Source organism: Sarcophilus harrisii, chromosome 1 (assembly GCF_902635505.1).
Source record: "Sarcophilus harrisii chromosome 1, mSarHar1.11, whole genome shotgun sequence".
NCBI classification, from domain to species: Eukaryota; Metazoa; Chordata; class Mammalia; order Dasyuromorphia; family Dasyuridae; genus Sarcophilus; species Sarcophilus harrisii.
Window position 1 is genome coordinate 670,717,131 of NC_045426.1, and position 24,650 is coordinate 670,741,780.

General features: G+C 44.5%; 1 protein-coding gene across 1 annotated transcript; it reads right to left on the reverse strand.

The window, feature by feature from the left end:
* Positions 1-13,871: 13,871 nt before the first annotated feature.
* On the reverse strand, positions 13,872-24,155 carry PLPPR3 (phospholipid phosphatase related 3). Its single transcript, XM_003762861.2, has 8 exons — positions 24,052-24,155; positions 23,442-23,563; positions 21,404-21,589; positions 20,290-20,419; positions 19,568-19,763; positions 18,595-18,652; positions 16,261-16,434; positions 13,872-16,018 (listed from the first exon to the last, which is right to left on the reverse strand). The coding sequence occupies exons 2-8, from the start codon at positions 23,514-23,516 to the stop codon at positions 14,606-14,608; spliced, it is 2,232 nt and encodes a 743-aa protein (XP_003762909.2). The 5' UTR covers positions 23,517-23,563; positions 24,052-24,155; the 3' UTR covers positions 13,872-14,605.
* Between the last annotated feature and the right edge of the window lie 495 nt (positions 24,156-24,650).

Genomic DNA, 24,650 nt, shown 5'->3' on the forward strand with positions numbered 1-24,650 from the left:
TCTCTTGATCAATGGGTTGGACCCATCATCCCTGCTTTTTTTCTGTGCTTTTAGGGTTTTTTTGGAGTACAGGAGAAAACAAACTCAGATGTAAAGTGAGAATCAAAACCTGTATAATCTGCTCAGATTCTTCTTCCCTCGATTTCCTCACTTCCTTATTGACACGGCGATTGCTTCTACCCTCAAAAGAATCTCCTGGCTGGTGTCCCCTCACATGTATAATGGCTATAGACTCCGGCAACAGCACGTTATCTAGAACTTGAGCCAGCAGCGTAGTATGTGCTAATTCTTTTCCTTGACTATTCACTCTTTCTTCCCATATCTTCCCCAAAACATGCACCACTCCAGTCAGTATATAGTTTCCATCCTTCCTACTTAATAACTTTAGAGCGTGATTCAGGGCATACAATACTCAGGTTTGAGCAGATCAGGTTTTTGGCAAGCTGCCTGATTGGATGAGAGAGCTCTTATCCACATCTATAATTGCATCTTCCCATCCACTACTTGTGAGGAACCATCTATAAACCAATTAACCCCCCTTAGGACCAGGATTCCTGCAAGTCTTTATTTTAGTTTGGTAATCGATCAGTTCCAGACAACAATGTTCTGACTCTGAGTCCCCAGGATGAGTGGGTAGGAAATCAGGTGGGCTGAGATTTTATGATTCTGAGTTAACACCAAATCATGTTTTTCCAATAATATGGCTTCATATTTCAAAATTCTGGAGTCAGTTGACTATCTGCCTTCCTGGAAAGATTTGCATGAACTGATTCTGAGCAAAACAAGCAGAACCAGGAATACACTGTATACAATAAGGGCAAGAATGTGCCATGATCAATTATGAAAGACTTGGCTCTTCTCAGTCCTTCAGTGATAGTGTGGCCTATGTATGCATAAAATAACATATAGAATTATAAAGGAAATTAATTACATTAAAATTAAAATAAAATATTAACAATAATTATATTAAAATACAATATTAAAATAATAATTATATTAAATAAAATGTTTAAATAATAATTATATTAAAATACAATATTAAAATAAAATGTTTAAAATAAAATTCAAGAATTCCTGCCTTAGGGAGGTTAGTAAATGATCTGATTCTTGAAGGAAAGGAAGAAATTTTAAGAGGTGGAGGTGAGGAAAAATTGCTTTCCAAATCAAATGATTACATGACATATTTAAGTGCTTAGTACCGTGCCTGGTGCTTAGTGGTTACTTAACAAATACTTATTCCCTTTTCCTCCTTTCTCTCTCCACCCCCCAAATTGGAACCAGTCTTTGCAAAGATGTCTGATGGGGGATGGGGATGCTTCACCTAACAATAAGCCAATTTCCGTTAAAGGGAAAGTATGTGAAAATAAGTGCTATGAAACAAGTCTAGGTAGGAACCAATTTATGGAGGAATTTTAATGATAGGATGAGAACTTTATATTTATTCTAAGAGCAAACCAGTGGAGATTTCTGAGCAGAGGAATGGACTAATCAGACAAATGCCTTAGGAAGAGTGCTTTTCGCAGATTTGTAGAGGATGGATTGAACAAGGATGCAGCCTGAACCCCAGAACTCTCAGGACCCAGAAGTCTAGAGGATGGATTAGAAAATATAGACTTAGCCGCCTAACCCAGCTTTCCTTTCCTCATACTCTTTCCGCCCACTGGATCTCTCAGATAGAGCCATCAGTAAATATTTGCTGAATAAATGGAAGGAAAGGAATACAAGTTGCCAAGGCAACAACTAGTTCCCTGGCGAGAATCCTTAATGATGGGCTGTCTGGGGGTACTTGGCTGTCAGAGATAGAATGGATGATTTTAGAATATAGTATATATAACACAGAATGTCAGAACTGGAACTGCTCTAAAAACATAAGATGTCAAAGCTGGGAGGACCCTTAGAACACAGAATGTCAGAGCTGGGAGAGTACTTAGACCTTAGACTTAGAATGTTATATCTAGGTGAAAAAGAAATTCAATAGGAATAAATTTAAAATCTTGTACTTGGACACAAGAAATCAATGTCACAATATATAAGGTGGTGGAAACATGGATGAACATCAATTGTTCTGAAAAGATTGGTGGATTTTTTGTAAAGTCAGCAGAGTGACATAGAATAATATCAAAGTCATCTTGATCTATAAATTACCACTGGACCCAGAAAGTGAAGCTTTCCAAATCAAATGATCACATATTTGATAAGTGTTTAGCATTGTGTGACTACACAGCTCTCCGTCCCTTAAATCCAAACCATTTTCAAGTCATCACCTTCCTGATGTCATGAACATCTTCGAGAATGTTGGACAAGCAATAACATTAAGGTCAATATCATTAGGAATTTCTTACAAGGTATTACTTTAGGAATAAGTGAGTCCCTGTACTTGGAGGTCTTCAAACAGAGACTGAATGACCCTGAATGATTATTCTTATATATCTGATCAAGAATACATCTTTAATAGAGGTCTGAAATTTTCTGATTCCATGAACATTTTCCTTGCATTTTGTTTAGATCTGCTTCTCTGTAATTCCTACATATATCTGATCCCTCCCCCCTCCATCTCTCCCCTGCCTACCTCCAGTAGAACAAATACTTTTTTTCGTTTTTTTTTTTTTTTAAATTAAAGCTTTTTATTTACAATACCTATGCATGGGTAATTTTTCAACATTGACCCTTGCAAAGTCTTCTTTTCCAAATTCCCCCCCACCCTTCTCCTAGATGACAGGTAATCCAATACATGTTAAATCCAATATATGTATACATATCTATACTATTATCTTTCTGTATGAAAAAATAATTGGAATAAAAGGAAAAAAAAAGCTGAGAAAGAAAACGAAATACAAGCAAACAACAACAACAACAGAAAAAGTAAAAATGTTATGTTGTGATCCACACTCAATTCTCACAGTTTTCTCTCTGAGTATAGATGGCTCAGTAGAACAAATTCAAAAGTTCAATTTGACAGAATTTAAGAGTTGATGGAACTTTGGTAACCATCTAATACATCCCACATACAAAGGACTGGTCATTATAACCTACCCAACAAGTGGTCATACAATTTCTGCTTGAATACCTCCAAGGAGAGAGAGCCTACCACATTCTAAAACAACCATTTTACATTGGGACAGCTCTTATTGTTGGGAAATTTTCCCTTATATTGAATCTAAATTTCTCCCCTTTGAAACTTACTAGTGCTGTTGGTTTTGTATTCTGGGGTCAAATGGACTAATTTAGTTCCTTCTCCAAATGCAAGATCTTTGAATACTTGAATTCAGCTATAAGATTCCTTCTGAGTTATATTTTTCCAATTCCATTAACTGATTCTCATGGCATGGACATAAGACTCTACTAACCTGGCCTTCCTGCATGTCCTTATCCATATCCTTCTAAAACTATGGCATCCAGAATTCAACACTCCTATAGATGAGGTAAAAAAAAAAAATGGTAGACTATAGGAACAATATAATCTCCATATTTCTGGAAGTTCTGATTCTATTAAAGAAGCCCATGATCACATTTTACCAACCAATATTGAACTTGCCATTCCCCCAAAACCAGATACTTTTGAGAACAATAGTTCATTTCCCAGGAATAAAATTCAAGCTCAGTGGCTTGTAGTTGGCAAAGCCTGTTCTGTTTCCTTTTTTTGAAAATCAGGAACATTTGTCATTCTCTAATCATGTGGTACTTCTGATTCCATTATCCTTTTTTCCCCTAGTATATTTAGGGTTTTTGAGGACATAATTGTCAAGACTGGTTGATTTCTGCCCATGGATTTAAGGGAATAATAGAGGTAAGGAACTTCCCAGAATTTCTGTTTATTTAAAGATATGACTTTCAGCACTTTGTCTTCCATAGCCTTTGAGCCCAGTTCTTAATATGATTGCATAGCTGAATTATGAGGGCTTCTCTTCATGCTATATATGAATTCCTGATTCCTTCCATCATTCTCATTTCCATATTTCTCACATTTCAGGAAGAAAAGATACTAGTCCTTCCCTAGGTGTGTTCAACAAAATAAAGTTACTTCTCACACTTGGGACACTTGGTCATTAGCAAATGGGAGATAAAGGGGTATGGTAGATCTCTATGATTTTTCAATTATCATTGACAGGGCTCAGCTGTCACATCTGCCCATCTTTCAGGATATAGTTCATCTAGGCCAGGTGATGTGAAGCAGCAGCAGCAGCAGCAGCAGCAGCCAGATATTCTCTTACTCTCTGCTTACATTTACTTATCAATTCTCTGTTATTCATATTTGTTGGTATAACTCTTAGTACTTTAAGCTGCTCTATAAGTTGCAGAGAAACCACAGACTTGCATTAATAGAAAAGTTTCCCCAGAGTATCCTACACTGATGAAATGATAGATCTAGCCCCTATAACTACAAAAACCAATAAACAAACCACCAAACTTAGCTCCCTTTGTTCTAGTGACGGCTCTCCAGAAAATGAAAATAGCTCTCGTGCCTTTACTCAGATTCTTCTCCAGGTTAAAAAGCCACAGTTCCTTCAGCTGGTCTTTGCATGGTGTGTTCTCCAGTCTCTGTCATTTTGGTCACTTTCCTTTGGATATAGTTCAGACTATTAGTCTTCCTTAGGATTTTCTTCTATACCTATGGATTGTTCTCTCATCTGTTGGAATCATTATTTCCCATGCTGGACCTTGGAGTGATAATGGTGATTGATAGTTCAGGGAGAGAGAAATCTCTGATGGTCCCTATGTCCTTCCTCTCTTTAGAGAGCACAACCTTACAATATTCAAGAGAACAAAGAAGTAAAAAGACCTGAGAGGGTGTGCACAGATCTCGATTTCTTCTAGTTTTCCCTTTGCTTAGAGATGGAGATTTCTTGGCTGCCAAGCAGGGGATTGGAAGCAGAGAGCTACTGCAAATCCAACTGGGACGTTTTGCTCAGTGAATAGTTGAGTGGCAGCTTAATTTGGGAAAGTGAATTGTTGGGCCATGATGACTTAAGGTTGCTTTGACTTGAGACTATCTTTAAAGACCAGGAACAAAAGAGGAAAAGAGAAAGGTATCTGGGAAGGGAAAATAGAGGTAAGAACTGGAATAGATGAGAAAGCATGAAGGTCTCAAGTACCCAGGAAAAATACCCAATACCCAGAGGCAAAAAGGAATTTAGAGTGGGAACTTGAAAGTTATTCCTTTATTTTTTTTAATCATCTGGACCCACATTTCACATCATTCCTTTGTTTGAACTTTGAAGCCATAATAGGTGTTCAGGTATTTGCAGATTGAGTGACCTCTGGTGACCAGAGGAAATACTGCAGCCTTTTTGGGAGGCTGCACCACGTATGAACAGAGAACTAACGGTCCAATGGTTCAAGGAAAGTGCCAGCTGGTGGACAACTCAGGTATTGCACTATCTCCTAGATTAATTCATAGAGTAATATCTCCAGCCTGGATTTATTCTGTGTGTACTTGGTTTGAGTTTTTAAATAGTATTTTAATTTTTTAATAATATTTTATTTTATTTTAAGATGATAGATTTCTCCTTGTAGCCTCACCTTTTTCACTTCACTTTCTTGATGACAGTTTTCACTATCTTATATAGCCCTATAAGTATTAAGAAAGTAGAGTTCAGATCATTACACATCTATGTGTAATCTATCATGTATATCTAGGAGGATAGATCATTAAGGCAATACTGAGAAACCTGTTATATTTTTTGTTTATTTGTCTTAATGTCATTTATAAATATTATTAAACTAATAATTGCTTAGTTTCAGACCAAGCTTTCTCTGGAGACTCATTTTCCTTTTTTCTTCTTTTCATTGCTCTCTGAGCAATCAATGATGCTCTTAATCTTCCGATCCTTCTTTGCAGTACTTTCCTAATGAAGCTTGTATATAAAATTAAATTGGAATTAAAAGGTTTTTGTGCAAAAACCAAAGTGGCTAAAATTAGAAGGGAAATAGTTAGCTAGGAAAAAAATTTCTTTATAGCAGGTTTCCTTGACAGTGGTCTTATTTCTAAGCTATTTAAGGAAATGATTCAAATATCTAGGAATAAGAGCCATTCCTCAATCTATCAAAGATCAACTCATAAACAGGCAGCTTGCTTTCTTTCTTTTTTTAACAAAATTTTATTCTATATTTTCAAATACCTGCAAAAAGTTTTCAACATTCACCTTTGTAAAACCTTGTGTTCCAAATTATTCTTCCTTTCTCCTCCCCCTTTCCCTCCTTAAAGCAGCAAGCAAGTTGATATAGTTTAAACATGTGCAGTTCTTTTAAACATATTCCCATATTTGACATTTAGCTCAAGAAAAATCAGATCAAAAGGGAAAAAAAAACAAGAAAGAAAAATACAAATAAACAACCACACAATACAATGTTTTAATCTACATAGAGTCTCCATAATTCTCTCTCTGGATGCAGATGACATTTTCCATCACAAGTCTATTGGAACTGGAACAGGCAGTTTTCAAAGGAAAAAAATCCAAACTATTAACAATAATGTGAAAAAAGGTTCTAAATCATTAATAATTAGAGAAAGACAAATTAGGGCAACTCTGAGTTTTCTTTTTACATCTATCAGATTGGCAAAGATGACAAAAAAAAAAGAAAATGACAAATATTGGAAGAATTTCAAATAAATAGGCATATTAAAGAACCATTGCTAGCAATGTAAATTGGTCTAGCCATTCTGAAAAGAAATTTGGAACTACCAATAAAAAATTACTAAACTGTGGATTCCCTTGGACCCAGCAATAATTTTACTAAGTCTATACTTTAAAGAGAATGAATGTATTTGTACAAAAGTTTTTGTTTATAACAATGGCCCTTTTTTCCTTTTTTTTTTTTTTTTTTTTTTTTTTTTTTTACAGGAAGCCTTTCCCAAACCTCCTAACTATAGTTATCTTCCTTCTATAATTATTTCCTATATAGCTTTCTTTGTATATGTTTTTTCACTTGTCTCCTTTATTAGACTGCACACTTCTTAAGGGCAAAATTAAAAAAAAAATTTAATTGTATTTTATTTTATTTTAAGATGATAGATTACTTTTTTTAAGAAGCTTTTTTATTTTTATTTTTAAAGTTTTTTTTATTAAAGCTTTTTATTTTCAAAACATATGCATGAATAATATTTTAACACTGACCTTTTCAAAATCTTGTGTTCCAGTTTTCCCTCCTACCCTCCACTCCCTCCCCTAAATGGCAAGTAATCCAATATATGTTAAACATGGTAAAAGATATATGTTAAAACCAATACGTCCATAGATATTTTCACAATTATCTTGCTGCACAAGAAAAAGCAGATCAAAAAAGGAAAAAATGAGAAAGAAAATAAAATGCAAGCAAACAACAAAAAGAGTGAAAATGCTATGTTGTGATCCATACTCAGTTCCCACAATTCTTTCTGGGTGTAGATGGCTCTTTTAATCACAAGATCATTGGAACTTGCCTGAAACATCTCATTGATGAAAAGAGCCATGTCCATCAGAATTGATCATCATACAATCTTGCTGTTGCCAAGTACAATGATCTCCTGGTTCTTCTAATTTCACTTAGCATCAGTTCATGTAAGTCTCTCCAGGCATTTCTGAAATCATCCTGCTGATTGTTTCTTATAGAAACGATCCCTTTCCTTCCTTTATGATCTTTTTTTGAGATAGAAACATTGGTGGATCAAAGGGTATGCACAGTTTGATAGCCCTTTGAGCATAGTTCCAAATTGCTCTCCAGAATGGTTAGATCAGTTCACAACTCTGCCAACAATGTATTAGTGTCATCTTAGCCAATTTGAAAGGTGTGTAGTGGTACCTCAGAGTTGTCTTAATTTGTATTTCTCTAATCAATAGTGATTTAGAGCACCTTTTCATATGAGTAGAAATGGTTTCTATTTCTTCATCTGAAAATGATCTATTCATATTCTTTGACTATTTACCAATTGGAGAATGGCTCGAATTCTTTTAAATTTGAGTCAATTCTCTATATATTTTAGAAATGAGGCCTTTATCAGAACCGCTGAATGTAAAAATGTTTTCCTACTTTATTGCTTCCCTTCTGATTTTGTCTGCATTAATTTTATTTGTACAAAAACTTTTTACCTTAACATAATAAAAATTATCTATTTTGTGTTCAATAATAGTATTTTATTTTTCCAAATACAAATAGAGTTTTCAACATTTACCTTAGCAAAACTTTGTGTTCCAAGTTTTTCTCCCTCTTTCCTTCCCTCCCCAAGACAGTCAGCAATCTGATATAGGTTAAATATGTACAGTTCTTTTAAATATATTTCCATATTTGTCTCATTGTGCAAGAAAAATGAGATCAAAAAGGAAAAAAAAAGACCTATGAAAAAAAATCCAAGTAAACAAACAACAAAAATGTGAAAATACTATGCTTCTATTCATATTTAGTCTTCATAGTTTTCTCTCTTGATGCAGATAGTATTTTCCATTCCAAGCCTATTGGATTTAGCTTGATCACCATATTGTTGAAAGAGCCAAGTCTATCACAGTTGGTCATCACATATTTGTTACTATTTACGATGTTCTCTGCTCACTTCACTCAGCATCAATTCATATAAGTCTTTCAAGGACTTTCTTTTATCTCTTTTTGGTATCTCTATGCAGAATGGGACACATAGTAAGCTCTTAATAAATATTGATTGAGTGATTGTAGGCACAAAGAATTGGAAACTGAAGGGGACTTCTATTAATTAAAGGATGCTTCAATAAATTATAGCAGATGAGTGTAATGGAATACTATTGTGCCATAAGAAATGATGAAAGAAGAGGTTTTAGGGAAACCTAGGAAGATTTTTATAACTGAAGCAGAGTGAGGTAACCAGAGCCAGAATATTAAATTATACAGCAGCAACATTATAAGAACAAACAACTTTGAAAGAGGTAAGAACTCTAATTAATGTGGCAATCAAGCAGGATTCTTAGTGATGCATGTTTCTGCTTCCTGAGGAGACAGATTCAATCTGCAGAATAAGATATACATTTTTGGACATGGTCAGTGTGAGATTTTATTTTGCTTGATTATGTATATTTTGTTAAGGGTTTTTCTTTAATTTTTCTTTTTCTCTCTTTCCCTCACATACCAGTGGTAGGAAGGTGTTAATTGAAAAAAAAGTTAAATCGCAAAAACAAAGCTTATATGAAATCTCTGAAAGGTCTCAATTGTCAGTAACTGAAGGGGCAGTGAAGAAAATATCTTTGTTAACTAGGCTTCAAAAAAGTGGGGTTAAGAATAACATGCAGGAGTGCAGAATGTTTGTGGTAGGTCTTTTTGTAGTGGCCAGAAACTGGAAACTGAGTGGATGCCCATCAATTGGAGAATGGCTGAATAAGTTGTGGTATATGAATATTATGGAATATTATTGTTCGGTAAGAAATGACCAGCAGGAGGATTTCAGAAAGGCCTGGAGAGACTTGCATGAACTGATGCTGAGTGAAATGAGCAGGACCAGGATATCATTATATACTTCAACAACAATACTATATGATAATCAATTCTGATGGACATGGCCATCTCCAGCAAGGAGATGAACCAAACCAGTTCCAACAGAGCAATAATGAACTAAATCAGCTACATCCAGTGAAATAACTCTGGGAGATGACTATGAACCATTACATAGAATTCCCAATCCCTCTACTTTTGTCTGCCTGCATTTTTGATTTCCTTCACAGGCTAATAGTACACTATTTCAAACTCTGATACTTTTTGTACAGCAAAATAACTGGTTAGGACATGTATACATATGTTGTATTTAATTTATACTTTAACATACTTAACATGTATTGGTCAACCTGACATCTGGGAGAGGGGATGCGGGGAAGGAAGGGAACAAAAGAGGCTTGGATTGTCAAAGCATTGATCAGTCTTTGAGATTAGTTCAATCTCCTCATTTGACAGTTGGTAGAATGAGAGCTTAGAGGGAGAGGAATTTATCTAAATTTAGTGGCAGATTTGAAGCTAGATCCTAGGTCTAATGACTTCTCCAGAATTCTCACCATCATTCCTCTTTAAAAATGCCTGATTTTCCCTAGAATTAAACTTTGAAGCAATGGTAGTTAGACTTGAATCCCAGACTTCCAAGCTTGGGAAGAAAGGAAAAGTAGGGAGAAGGGTAGAAAAATCAAAGCCCACTCATGGGCTTCACTGAGTTGTGTGTAGGGAAAAAAATCGAAGGGACACCAGTCAGTAATGGGATTTGGTGGGACCAGTTACACAGAGTTATTAGGACCTGCCAGGGAAAGTCCAGCCATCTGGGAATGTCTGAATTATGGGCCATAGCAAGAAGGCTGACCTGGAATAATGTAGGTCAGCAGGTTAGTCTTTGCTCTTGAACAAATTCCTTTTTCATTTTGGGCCACATAATCTAAGTTTCAGAATATTGAGAAATGTTCCTAGCCAGACCTGGACCATTATTATATGTTCATGGTATTTTTTCATTGAACAAAAATCTGTTTTCTTTTTACTTTCCTTCTCCGGCATTGGAAAAAGAAAAAAAAAAAACACAATTCTTGTAACAAATATGGGTAGTTAAACAAAATAAATTCCTGCATTGGCCCTCTAGGATTATTGGTTCACTATATCTTTCTTAATATAGTCTACAGTAATGGGACTAATTAAAGGAGCCCTCCCTGAAAACGTCTTGCTTGAAGTCTGTGGATGCCAATTCATGGAGTATTATGAGTCTGAGCATGCAACCCTGATACTTCTGGTGACACATGTGCCTTGGCTTTATACCCTGAGTTTAGGGCAGCTATGATTAATCTTCAGGGGAACTGGTGGTAATATTTCAAAGAGACTGAGAAACCACCTACTCAGTGGATTTAAAAGGAAAAATGATTCTTCCTTCCTTCCTTCCTTCCTTCCTTCCTTCCTTCCTTCCTTTCTTCCTTCCTTCTTTCCTCCCTTCCCTTTCTTCCCTCCCTCCCTCCCTCCCTCCCTTCCCTTCCTCCCTTTCTATAATTCCTGGATTCAGGTACCTGTTGACAAATCTTAAATGCTTCCTGTGGCTGCCCCTTTCTCAGGGAAGTCTATTGCCAGGAGGATGAGCCATGCATGAACAGACGATATGGACCTGGGTGAATTACTTGGACAGTGCTATGTTGAGTGAAATCTGTATGCCAGTCTCATAAATCTCCCAGGAGAGAGTAATAGAAATGATGGACTTTTATGAGTGTCTTCTGTATCTCTTGATGGGTTTCTATGAACTCCAAGTGATGGATTACTAGAAAAAACTGGGTTAAGAGAACAATAGGATAGAGGATCCTCCCACCTCTCAAACCTCTCCCCATAAGGAATTATGTGGAAGAGATTAAGCAGTTTCAGTTGTCTCTGTGGGTCTAGGACACCAAGAATGCAAATGAGGTAATAATTCAATGAACTAACAGCAGAGAAAGCTATTTGATAGTGCCTAACAAGCTCGCTCCAATATCCCTCCCCCACTGCCTACTACACAGCACTTGGGCAGAAGTGCCAACCCACTCAAATCTACTCACCCTCCTCCCAGTGCCTTGGAAATCCAAATCACACACACTGGGGAGCCTATAAATTGTTGGTTATAAGAGGGGGCTGAAATGATTTTGAGATCTAACTCCCAAGGAAATCACCATCAAAGAGAAGGGGGAAAGAGGGAAGGGAATCAGCATTTATATAGCTTATATGGGCGAGATATTGTGCTAACCCTTTTTATAAATATCTCATTTGATGTCACAACAACCCTGGGATGTAGGTGCTATTATTATCCTCATTTTACAGTTAAGGAAACTGAGGCAAATAGAGGTTGAATTGCCACTTTCACACAACTGATGAGAGTATTAGAAGCTGAATTTAAATTCAAGTCTTCCTGACTCCAGGCTTAATACTCCATTCCTTGGGCCAATCAGTCAGAAAGTGAGCAAGAGGGTTAAAAAAAAAAAAAAAAAGACTGAAATTATTCAAGATCACAGAAGAAAGAAAACTAAATTAAGGACCTTAAACATAAGCAGCTAAACCATCAGGGAGGATATTAGTAACAGAAGGGAATATGGCATTTAGATTTGGGAAAAACTTCCTCCCACCTTTCCATACTTATTACATACCATCACGTGCTCTTCAGTCCACGGACACCAGTATCCTTACTATTCCTTGAATAAGAAGCTTCATCTCCTAGCTCCTAGGCATTTTCCCTGGCTGTCCCCCGTGCTTGGAAAGCTCTCCCTCCTCTTCTCCCCTTCCTGGTTTTCCTGGCTTCCTTTAAGTTCTCTACAAAACATCTTTTCTGATTCCTCCTTAATGCCATTATCTTCCCTATGCTAATTACTTTCTATTTCTCCTACATATACCTTGTTTATATGTAGTTATTAGCATATTCTCTTCTTTGTTAGAGAATAAACTCCTAGAGGGCTTATGCCTTTAATTTTTTTTTTTTCAGTGCTAGAAAATTAGCCTGATACATAGTAGGCATTTAATAAATGTTGTTCAGGATCATTGACATCATGAGGCTGATGTCTTGATTTGTATGTAAATGTTTATTAACTGACTGACATCTGTGAATAAAAATCTCAAGGTAGATAAATTTATACTTGATGAGCAGACTAAACAGAGTATGGAATGACAATACACTATTCCTGAGTGGTAGAAAGAAGAAATAAGAATCATGAAAACAAAATGGATAGCCCGTCCAGCAGAAATAATTGGCAGAAGAGAAAACAGAACAAAACAAAACAAAACAAAACTTGAATCCATGCTAGCAAATCTCATCACAGAATTTTAAAAGAGAATAACTGATTGGAAATGCAAATAAATGAAGTCAAGGACAATCTGGAGGAAGAGGAGCAAAAATATTAATATTCAAAGAAAATTTGATTTCCTCATAAGCAAAACATTAATTGCCAAGACAGGATATATAGTGAAAACTTAAGTCAATGAATAGATTTATTAAACAATTTTTCTGTGCTTAGTACTGAGGAGTTAATGTTTCACTCTTTTAAGTATTTGTTAACATGCTTTTTTATCTTTTGTTTTAAATATTTCTTTTATTTTGGAGTAGTAAATAGCAGATCTGTTTTGTACAATGAGCACCCTTCTAGAAGAGATCTTTTAGTCCTTTTTGGAGGGACCTCAAGAATGAGTCAGGCAAGTTTTAAGGGTTTTCCCCAGAGCTGTACTTTGCTGTGGGGATAATGTATCAGAGAAAAAAAGAGCCTGATGCTCTTGGTTTGAGATCCGCCTCCAGAGCTGGGGCCCTTTGTGTAACAAAGGCATTTCTCAAGGCTAGGAATGATGGTAGGATAGCATTAACTGTTTTTTAATTTAAAAATTTTTTTTGCTGCCATGATACCATTGACTCAAACTAAATTTGTGGCACACTAATACATGTAGATCATTAAAATTTTTTTCGTTACTTTATTTTTTAATACACATTGTTTTATGAATTATGTTGGGAGAGTAAAATCAGAGCAAAAGGGAAAAATCATGGGAGAAATAAAAAAAAAAACAGAAAAATAAGTAAATATAGTATGTGCTGATTTACAATCAGTTTCCTTACTTTTTTTTCTGGATGCAGATGGTATTTTCTGTCCAAAGTCTATTGGGATTTCTTTGGACCACTGAACCACTGAGAGGAACCAAGCCTTTCATAGCTGATCATCGTACATTCTACAATGTATTCCTGGTACAATATATTGTATACATTGTTATTATTAATGTATTGTGTATAATGCTCAGCATCAGTTCATGTAAACCTTTCTAGGCCTTTCTAAAATCAGCTTGTTCATTTTTTTTTTTAATAGAACAATAATATTCTGTTACCTTCATGTACCACAACTTGTTCAGTCGGATCCCAATTGATGGGTGTCCACTCCTTTTCCAATTCTTTGCTACCACAAAAGAGCCTGCAGATCTTTTTAAAATGAACTATTGTCTAGCTACATTTCCCCATTCTGTATTTGTGAAGCTGATTTTTTGCCTTTTATTAGAGGGGATTTGGGAGATCAGTCCCCTTTCTGTGACACTGATAGAGAAAGTTGTGTCCTTCAAATAAATGAGGCTGAGGAAAGGTGCTATCCATCTGACCAATGTTGGGAATGAGTAGAAGACCCCCAAGGTCTCTACCTCCAGCATCCCAGAGCCAGGATGGAGAATGGGAAGGGAAATTTCTCAGGACACAGAATCTGGTGTTTGTAAATCTTTATTTTTCAACAAACCCTGTATTGTATAGTATCTTACAATCAATGCTGGACTCTGCCTTCTAGCCCCGTGTTCCCTCACCCACCCACACCCATGCTACCCCAGGAGTAGGGCCCCAAGTTCCTACTCCACCCTCCCCCTTCCTCCCCTCCCCGCCATTTCCTATTTACAGTTATCCCTTTGATACAGTCCACTGTGCCCATGCCCACCCCAAAAGGGGGTTTGGTATCACCCCTTCCCCCCATGCCTAAAGGCCCCAAGAGCTAGGGAGGCCAGTGTTGGAAGCAAATTTCCCTCCCCAGCCCTCTCCATCCCCTGCCCCATCCTTGCCACCTCCGGTCCCCTGGGCAACAGGTCTGCCCACAGCACGAATGCTGGCACCGTGCCCTAAGCACCGAGAGACAGCGTCTCCCCGGGCCGGGGAGAGCCGGGATTAGCCCGCCAGGGCGGGCTCCTAGTCCTTAAAGCGGCGGCCAGCCGGGATCTTCTTGTAGTAACTCTCGGCCTCGGCCTCCCCGTGGCCGTCCCTTTCGGACAGCGTCAGGCTGCCGGGCTTGCGCCGGAGCGTGGACTCCCTGCTGGCCGGCCCCAGCACCCCTTCCCCGGGGGTAGGCATGCCCTCGCCCGTGGCCAGGTTGACGGTGGCCACGCCGGGGAAACGCGGCGGCTCATCCTGGTCCATGTCGCTGATGGAAGATCCGGGGGACACCCCCGGGGCCTTGCTGGCCCGGAAGCTGCCCCCACCGCGGTAATCGCGGCCCGCCAGCTCCCCCAGCTCATAGGGATCGGCCCCAAGCTCGGCCCCTTTGGCCCCGGCGGCTGCCTTCCACTCCCACGGCCCGTTGCCGGAGGAGAGGTGCACCACGGGGTGGTGGGGGGCGTGGGCATCGATGGTGACGATGCTGCCGCTGTCCCGCTCGGAGGGGGAGCGGTACTGGGAGGAGTCGGAGCTGGCGCTCGAGGACGAAGCTGTTTCCGCTGCCTTCGGGCCCGGCGGACCCCCGGGGCCCATGCCGGGCGCCTTGGACATGGCGATGACCTGCAGGAGCCGGGGCGGGTTGGCCACGCGTGGAGGCGCTGGGACAGAGGCTCCCCCCTTCTCGGCCATCATGAGCCACTTGGCGCGCACGGCCGAGCTGCTCTTGGGGGAGAGGCTGGCGCTTGCGGGGCTACTGGCCGTGGCCTGAGTCTCCTCGGGGATGTGCACTAGCGGGGGCGCGCCCGCTCGTGGCGGCAGGAGCACCCGGGGCCCCAGCCCTGCCCTCTCAGCCCCTGCCCGCGCCTGGACGGTAGGGTACAGGGAGGGTGGGATGGGGCCGCCCTCTTCCTCCTCCTCCTCTTCCTCCTCTTCCTCCTCCTCCTCTTCCTCCTCTTCCTCAGCCATGGGCTCAGCAGCCCCCCGGAGATGTCCCGGTCCAACCTCCTCAGCCAGAGCCAGGGCCCGGCCCCCCTCCAGCGACTTCTGCTTCCATTCGGTGATGAGCTGCTTGGAACGGGAGGCATCCAGGGGCACGTGGATGGTCATGTGGCGCCGGGCAGGGTCGTCCAGGGAAGGGGTGTTGACCCGAGGCAGGGTGTTGCTGAAGGTTACCATGTTCTCTTTGCCCATGGGGCTCCGAGGGGCCAGGAGATCCACGTCTACGCTGGCTCGCTTGAGGCTGCCCAGAGACGTCTTCTCCCGGGGCACAGGGCGGGGCACCCCCTCTAATCGCGTCTGGGGAGTCAGCTCATCGGTGCTGACTGATTTGTTCTGGTGGTAGACAGAGTCATGGCCTCTCTGGGTCAGGGCCCGCAGGGCGTCCTTGGCCGGTGGGGGGGCCGGGGGCTTCTCCAGAGGGGCCTGGAAGTTACCCACAGCGTGGCAGGCCTGGGCAAAAAAGGGTAAGTGTCAAAGCCCCAGTGGGGGCCCCTGAGGGCAGGGATTATGTCTCAACAGAGAGCAGGGTCTCCCTGAGGGCAGGCTTTCAGGAGGCTTTCTGGGGAGGGGCTATCTTATGTGCTCTCCTCAGAGAAGGAGGGGTCTCTGAAGGTAGTCGCATTTTGGGGGGCTCTCAGGGGGCGGAACCGAATCTTCTCCTTGTCCTTCCCACCCCTTGCTCCCAGACTCACCAGATAGGCAGCGATGCCGGCGCCGATGAGGAAGCCACTGTAGACGTCACTGGGGTGGCTTCGGTGCTGGGTGATCTGGGTAAGGCCACAGACCCCAGCAGCAATGGCAAAGGCAAAGACCAGGATAGGTTTGAGCAGCTTGGTGCTATCTGAGATGATGGAGTTAAAGTACATCTGTGTGGAGAGATGCCCGTCAGAACCGGCCCTCCAGAAGCCTCAGGTCCACCTAGACCCTCATTCCCAGAGATGCAGACCTGCACATGCTGGGAAGATGGGATGGAGGGTGGGCAGAAGTCCTACACATTCAGGGGTCCTTGGGAAGGGGGACAGACAGAAGCCCTGCACATTCAGAAGTCCTTGGGAAGGGGGACAGACAGAAGTCCTGAACATTCAGGGGTCCTTGGGAAGGGGGCCAGGCAGAAGCCCTGAACATTCAGGGGTCTTTGGGAAGGGGGCAGGCAGAAGTCCTGCACATTCAGGGATCCTTGGGAAGGGGGCCAGGCAGAAGCCCTGAACATTCAGGGGTCCTTAGGAAGGGGGGCAGACAGAAGCCCTGAATATTCAGGGGTCCTTGGGAAGGGGCAGGCAGAAGCCCTGAACATTCAGGGGTCCTTGGGAAGGGGGCAGGCAGAAGCCCTGCACATTCAGGGGTCTTTGGGAAGGGGGCAGGCAGAAGTCCTGCACATTCAGGGATCCTTGGGAAGGGGGCCAGGCAGAAGCCCTGAACATTCAGGGGTCCTTAGGAAGGGGGGCAGACAGAAGCCCTGAATATTCAGGGGTCCTTGGGAAGGGGCAGGCAGAAGCCCTGAACATTCAGGAGTCCTTGGGAAGGGAGACAGACAGAAGTCCTGAACATTCAGGGGTCCTTGGGAAGGGGGACAGACAGAAGTCCTGAACATTTAGGGGTCTTTGGGAAGGGGGCCAGGCAGAAGCCCTTAACATTCAGGGGTCCTTGGGAAGGGGGACAGACAGAAGCCCTGAACATTCAGGGGTCCTTGGGAAGGGGGCCAGGCAGAAGCCCTGAACATTCAGGGGTCCTTGGGAAGGGGGCAGGCAGAAGTCCTGAACATTCAGGGGTCTTTGGGAAGGGGGCCAGGCAGAAGCCCTGAACATTCAGGGGTCCTTGGGAAGGGAGACAGACAGAAGCCCTGAACATTCAGGGGTCCTTGGGAAGGGGCCAGGCAGAAGCCCTGAACATTCAGGGGTCCTTGGGAAGGGGGCAGGCAGAAGCCCTGCACATTCAGGGGTCCTTGGGAAGGGGGCAGGCAGAAGCCCTGCACATTCAGGGGTCTTTGGGAAGGGGGCCAGGCAGAAGCCCTGAACATTCAGGGGTCCTTGGGAAGGGGACAGACAGAAGCCCTGAACATTCAGGGGTCCTTGGGAAGGGGGCAGGCAGAAGCCCTGCACATTCAGGGTCCTTGGGAAGGGGCAGGGAAGCCCTGCACATTCAGGGGTCCTTGGGAAGGGGCAGGCAGAAGCCCTGCACATTCAGGGGTCTTTGGGAAGGGGGCAGGCAGAAGTCCTGCACATTCAGGGATCCTTGGGAAGGGGGCCAGGCAGAAGCCCTGAACATTCAGGGGTCCTTAGGAAGGGGGGCAGACAGAAGCCCTGAATATTCAGGGGTCCTTGGGAAGGGGCAGGCAGAAGCCCTGAACATTCAGGAGTCCTTGGGAAGGGAGACAGACAGAAGTCCTGAACATTCAGGGGTCCTTGGGAAGGGGGACAGACAGAAGTCCTGAACATTTAGGGGTCTTTGGGAAGGGGGCCAGGCAGAAGCCCTTAACATTCAGGGGTCCTTGGGAAGGGGGACAGACAGAAGCCCTGCACATTCAGGGGTCCTTGGGAAGGGGGCAGGCAGAAGCCCTGAACATTCAGGGGTCCTTGGGAAGGGGCAGGCAGAAGCCCTGAACATTCAGGAGTCCTTGGGAAGGGGGACAGACAGAAGTCCTGAACATTCAGGAGTCCTTGGGAAGGGGGACAGACAGAAGTCCTGAACATTCAGGGGTCCTTGGGAAGGGAGACAGACAGAAGCCCTGAACATTCAGGGGTCCTTGGGAAGGGGGCAGGCAGAAGCCCTGCACATTCAGGGGTCCTTGGGAAGGGGGCAGGCAGAAGCTCTGCACATTCAGGGGTCCTTGGGAAGGGGGCAGGCAGAAGCCCTCCATATTCAGGAGTCCTTGGGAAGGGGGCCAGGCAGAAGCCCTGCACATTCAGGGGTCCTTGGGAAGGGGTCAGGCAGAAGCCCTGAACATTCAGGGGTCCTTGGGAAGGGGGCAGGTCAGGGGTTAGGAAGGGGCTGGGGGAGAACAGGAGGCTTTATGCAGACTCACTCACCGATACATAGACAGCTGCAAAAGCCGAAAGGGTGGCGTGCTGGGATGGGAAGGTCTTCCTGCCAAGTGAGTCAGTACCCCATCAGGCTCCCACTCTCCCTCCCCAGTCCCTATATCTGCAACTTGAAGAGACTGACCCACGTGGCCTCAGAGCCCTGGGTCTTAATCCTCTCAATGAAGGCCCCTGGCCTTTCCAAGTCTCAGTTTCTTTATCAATAAAATGGAGGGACTGGGCTTGCTCATTTATATGGACTTTCTCAGCTTTGGGCTGAGCTTTTGTTCTTAGCTCATGATAGTAAGAGCTCGAAAGACCCTTCAGAAATGAAATGTCAGCTGGAATGGATTTAGAGGTCCATCTGGTCAGATCTCCTAAATTTACAGGAAAGTGATTTGCCTAGCATCTCCCAGGTGCAGGATTGGATCTGAATCTAGATCTTCTGATTCCAGATTTAGAAAATATGTCCCCCTCCCACCCACTTCTACCCTCTGTCATGTGCTACATCATCCTTAAGGTGCTTTGAAATCACACTAGTGAGTTTGGTGTCAGATCTGGATTCAAGTTCTGACTCTAAAACTTAGAACCTGTGAAATCCCAGACAGGCACTTTTTGAGAGTCTTAGCTTCTCTGAATGGTCTCCACGATTCCTTTCTGGCTCTAGAATCTATTTCCAAAGACTCTAAACACAATAATTCAAAGGACATAGAACTTCATCTCTTTAGGGATTGGCTCAGGGCTGAACAACTGAAAATGTCAGAGCTTCTTGGCTTCCAGACCAGCCCTCTATTCCCTCTCTTAAAGCCTAGAATTTCAAAATAAATATATACTGAGTAGGTTGGGTTTATGCCCTCTGCCGGGGGTGAGGTTCAAATGAATGAGACTGAAAGTCAAGCAGTACCTTGGTGCTCCCTGCCCTTGGGCAGAGATGGCCCCTGGTTCTCAGGCTCCATCCCCCACCCCCAGGGCAGCAGCTCACCTGGCAGAGAGGATGGCATGGGCATCCTGGCCGGAACAGATGTCCTGGGTGATGTAAGGGTTGGCGTCACAGGAAATGCCGAGCAAGGTATAATTGGGCTTGCATACCGTCAAGAAGAAGGGGGCATGGTAGCCTGTGGCCAACTGGATGATATCGGTGACCAGGGCTGTGGCGCACAGGCCAAACACATGGACACCTGTGGAAGGAGGGGGCAAGGGTCAGAGGGGCTGTTTGTGAATCCCACATTGTCCCAGGAAGCTGCCCCTACACCCATCCAGATCCAGAAGGAAGGAGACATATGGGAAGAGGGAGAAAAGTCACAAGAGTGAGGGTTAACCCAAGGGAGATCCAAAGTCTACCTACCTACCTACCTACCTACCTACCTACATAGAATGTGTGGGGGTGACTCTCCCAGAGGAAATAGGGAAGGAAGAAAGGTATTTATTAAGCACTTATTGTGTGCCAGTCACTGTGCTGAGTCCTTTACAAAAATGGTCTCTCCTGATCCCTACTACAACCTGGGGAGGTAAGGGTGATAGAAAAATCTACATGGGAAGAGGTAGCTAGAGAGGAATGTAGGGAGAAGACTGGTTGTTGGGATGGAATTTGGAGGATCATCTCAGGGTAGGGGATGTGTGTAGGGGAGTGACCTTGGCCAATCTGGAAGGAGAGAAAGGGTAACTGGCTTCTCCCACCAAGTGCTCCCCTGCTTGAATCCTCACCAACAAAGCGGACAGTCCGGCGCAGGAAAGAGTTGAAGTTGCAGCCTCCAGCATTGATGCTGCCCTCCGCGTTAGTGCGGCTTTTCAGCTTGGACTGGAGACAGTATACGATGCCTTCCCCGACCATGATCTGCACCAGGGAGGGGATGGGAGTAAGTCTCAGCAGGCAGACGTTTCCCAGGCTCTTTCCATTCCTTTCCACTGAGTCCCAGCAGTTGTGGGAATGTGACCTCAATAAGCTCCTTCCTCTCCAGGCTAATATCTTTACCTCAAGTGAAAGAAAATGCTTTTTCCCTCTTCAAATTTTCCCAGAGCACTTTGGATCTCTCCTGATCTGTGAACATATTGAACCCAGTACCTCTTCCACTCTCATCATCACCACTTCCCCCATCCAAATTGGGGGGAAATAGGGTCTAACCCCTTTTTATTTTTCTATTCCAATCACTTAAAACAGTACCTTGCACTTAGCAGCACTTATTTGGTCAAGCTAAATCGTTGAATCTCTAAAAGGAAGATTGGACTCAATGATTTCTAAGTGCGCCCCCCTCCTCCCCCCCAGCTCTGACAGTCTAAGGACTTTCTCAGTTTTGAAATTTTAATGTCCTAAGGCATTTTCTAGCCCTGACATTCTTTGTCCTATCGCCATTCCCAGATTTGATTTCAGGTATGATATTCTAAGGTCCCTTCAAACTCTATTCTTTCTATGTTCTAAGGTCTATTTGAGATTGTATTTCTTGGTCTCTCTCAGTTGTAAAAATTCAGTGTACTATATTCTAAGGTCCCTTCTAGCTAGCTTTGACATCCTATGTTCTAAAGTCTATTGAAACTTGGATATTTTATGTTCTAAGGTTCTGTCTATACTGTAAGGTTTGTCCCAATTCTGATATCTATTAGTCAATCACCAAGGGCTCTAGGGACAATCACATTACCTTCTTAAGTATATGGTTTCTCCCTCCTTGAGGAACCAGTGGGCAATAAGTTTGGACATTCTAGAAAGGTCATGTGATTTGGAGTCCAGGGTCAAGTGGATGCTAGAATTGAAATCTCTCATGCCCAAATCCACTCTCCATCCTGTCACAAACCCATCCCCCCACAGGAGATCCTGAAGACTTACAGAAGCAGCTGGGGCAGCAAAGGCCAAGCTTAAGAGCATGAGCAATGGGATGAGCTCTTCACTGGTTTCCACGTAGGGCATGGACAAGGTCCGGTCGTAGCATTGGAAGCCCACCTTGGCTGGCTTGAAGAGGTCGGTCAGCTCCAGAAAGTAAAGGGTCACAATGGAGGAGGCAACAATGGGGAGCTGGTAGATTGGAAAAGAAAGAGGACTTTGGTGTGGGGAAGCCCTAGATCTGGATTCTAGCTCCCAAATCCACTCTGGACTCTCCAGTCTCTCTTCACCAACATCCCAGCCCCTTCCCCCTGCTTTTTTCCTCTCCCAAGCCTCTTTCCTAATGTATCCTCTGACAAACACCATAGACACGATCTGGTCCATGGAAGAACCCTATCTATTTGTATATCTCATTATTTCATCAGATCTACACAAACCCTGGGAAATAAGTATTGTTCTTATTTTATAGCTAACAAAACTAGGGCAGAGGTTAAGGAACTTGTCCAAGATCATACAGTTATTATGTATTTGAATCTGGATTTCAATTCGGGTCTTTCTGACTCCGGTTCCAACAATGTATTTATTGAGTCACCTATCTGATTAAGAAAAAATTGTAAATTTGCCCCCATGAAGTGCTTTGCAAATCTTTGCACTACATAAATGCTAGCTATTATTATTATTAATGATTGCCATTGTAAGGCTCTGTGTACCTTCCACAGTCTGTACTTCCTCTTTTTCTCTGATGTCTCCACCACACACTGTTCTTTTCTATTCAAGCTAGTGTTCTCTCCATCTCTTTCACATTGGGCTCACTGGTGTTTCTTTACTTCTCCCAGCCAAATCTGAGCTGAGAGATGGGAGAAATCCTGGGGTTCAGGGCGGGCTTCCTGAAGGAGATGGACCTGGAGCTGGCCTAGCTCACAGAGGGCAGGGATTCTCACTAAGGATCCAGCATTCTCTAAACTGGACCTTTCCATTACCACCAATTGCATCGTTTAAAGATTAATTAGGTCCAGTGAAGCTTTAACATGTTTTTAAAGCCTGATCTCTTCATGGCTCCACATACCACATCACCTCAACCCCAGTCCCAGCCCTGCTGAGCCTCAGGCAATAGGGGTGCAAAGACTTGGGTGCTGGATTTAAGTCAGAAGATCTCTGTTTGAATTCTTTATGTGACTGGCCATGCCACTTAGATCTAAATTTCAATTTCCTCACCTGTAAGAAGTGTGGTAGGGGTAAGGGGCTGTACTGTTTCCCCTGAGATCTCTTCAAGGTCCATGGATTGGATCTATCCAGTTGCTGATCTCTCTTGGGCCTTATCTAGTGTTAACCTGCTCTGGCAATTGACTGAGGTATTTGGCTCCCCTAAGAGCTGATTATTTGTCCCCATCCCTTTAAGGATGTGGTCCTGCTCCTCTCCCTCACAGTCTCTGTGGGGAACTGAAGGCAAAACCTTGTGGTTAGACCCCCCGATGATGTCTGGCTGTCTGTTGGCAGGCCTGTCGGACGCCACTGTTTGCCTTCTGCTGTCACTACCAGCTAGCTAAGTGCTCGGACACTGTTTTCTTATCACCTGCTGGAAAATCAGACCCGAAGAGGCCTTAAAGGTGGTGGAAAAGGAAAAAATCTCTGAACTAGGGACTCAGGAAATCTGGGCTCTGACTTGTGTGGGCAAGTCCCTTTCTGTTGGTGGACTTGTTTCCTCCCCTATGAGAGGGCTGAACTCTATGTCTGACATTTTTTGGTCCATGTTCTAAAGTCCCTCCCACCTCTTCCATTCTATGTTCTAAGGTCCCTCCCACCTCTGACAATCCATGTTCTAAAGGTCCTTCCAGCTCTTCCATTCATTGTGCTTTCAGGTCCCTCCAAGCTCTGAAATTCTATGTTCTGTGTTCTAAAACCCCTTCTGGCTTTAACATTCCATATTTTATGCCTCAAAGGGCCCCTTCAGTCTCTGCTCTTTTGGAGGAGGAACCGTTGCTTGGGCGGGGTAGCAGTCACCCCTGACTGGGCTGTGTGTCTAGGGGTCCCCATGTTCCATCACCTCCACAAAGTAGAAACACGGCAGGAGTGTCATGCTGTCCTTTGGACCCTTGGCCTTCTCCTTGGCTGAAAGCATGATGTTCTGGGGGCTAGGGACAGGGCAGTCAGGTCAAGGCCCCAAGGCTGCACAGAAAAGAAAAGGGGTGAATGCTGATCTCTCTTAGGGGACCCAGGATATGCATGCATGCATGCATGCATGCGGATGTGGAAGGACTGGTACTGAGGGGGCCAGTGATGGGAATCAGGGCAGGGCCTGCTTCTCTGGCCCCGTCCCATCTTCTGTCTAGGGGTGCCCAGTTTTTTTGGGAGGCATTTCAGAATTGGGAGGATGCAGGGACCTCAGAAGGGTTTGAGTCATGCCTCCTCCAATCTGCCCTAGCACTTGGGGGGATGGTAAGGATGATGGGAGAGGTCCCGGAGCAGGGGGGGGAGGTAGGTAGATGGGGGGGCCCAGAAATGTGAGAAGCCCCATGCCATCCCCGAATAGGGGGCTCTGAGAGAAGAGCGCGGGGGGGTGGGGTGGGGGGGAGGCTGTAATGGGGAGGGCGTAGCGTCCCACCCAGCCGATCTGCATCCCTGCGGGTCTGCACGCTCCAGTCTCCCCCACTTACCTCGGGGGCTCCGCAGGGACCAGCGGGGCCCTCCCAGTCTAGAGGCGGCGGCGGTGGTGGCAGGCGGGAGCCGGAGCTGGAGCTCGAGCCGGAGCTGGAGCTCGAGCCGGAGCTGGAGCTCGAGCCGGAGCTGGAGCTCGAGCCCGAGCCCGAGCCGGAGCGCAGACAAAGCGCCCCTCCCCGGCGCGGCCCCTCGGTCCCCGCGCCCCGCGCAGCCCCGCGCAGCCGCTGCGCATCCCAGCCTCGGCGCGCCGCGGGCCTCCGGGACGGGCCCGAGAAGCAGGGGCAGAGGCAGAGGCAGAGGCAGAGGCAGAGGCAGGGACAGGCGCGGCGGGGTCGCTGGCGGCGGCTGCGGGAGCCCGGAGGAGGGGCTGCGAGCGGCGGCGGCGGCGGCTGCGGCGCGGTCTGCGGGGCGGGGCCAGGCTGTGAGCGCCAGGCTGCTGCTGCGGGGCGCGGGGGCCGGGGGGCTCCCTCGGGGGGTGTGGCCGAGCCGTCCCGCGCCCGGCGGCGCCCCAACTCCCGGGCGCTGCGTCCCTGTCTCCGGACCGGGCTGCCCCTAGCCCTGGGCCCCCTCCGCGGGGCTCCCCCTGCTCCTCTCT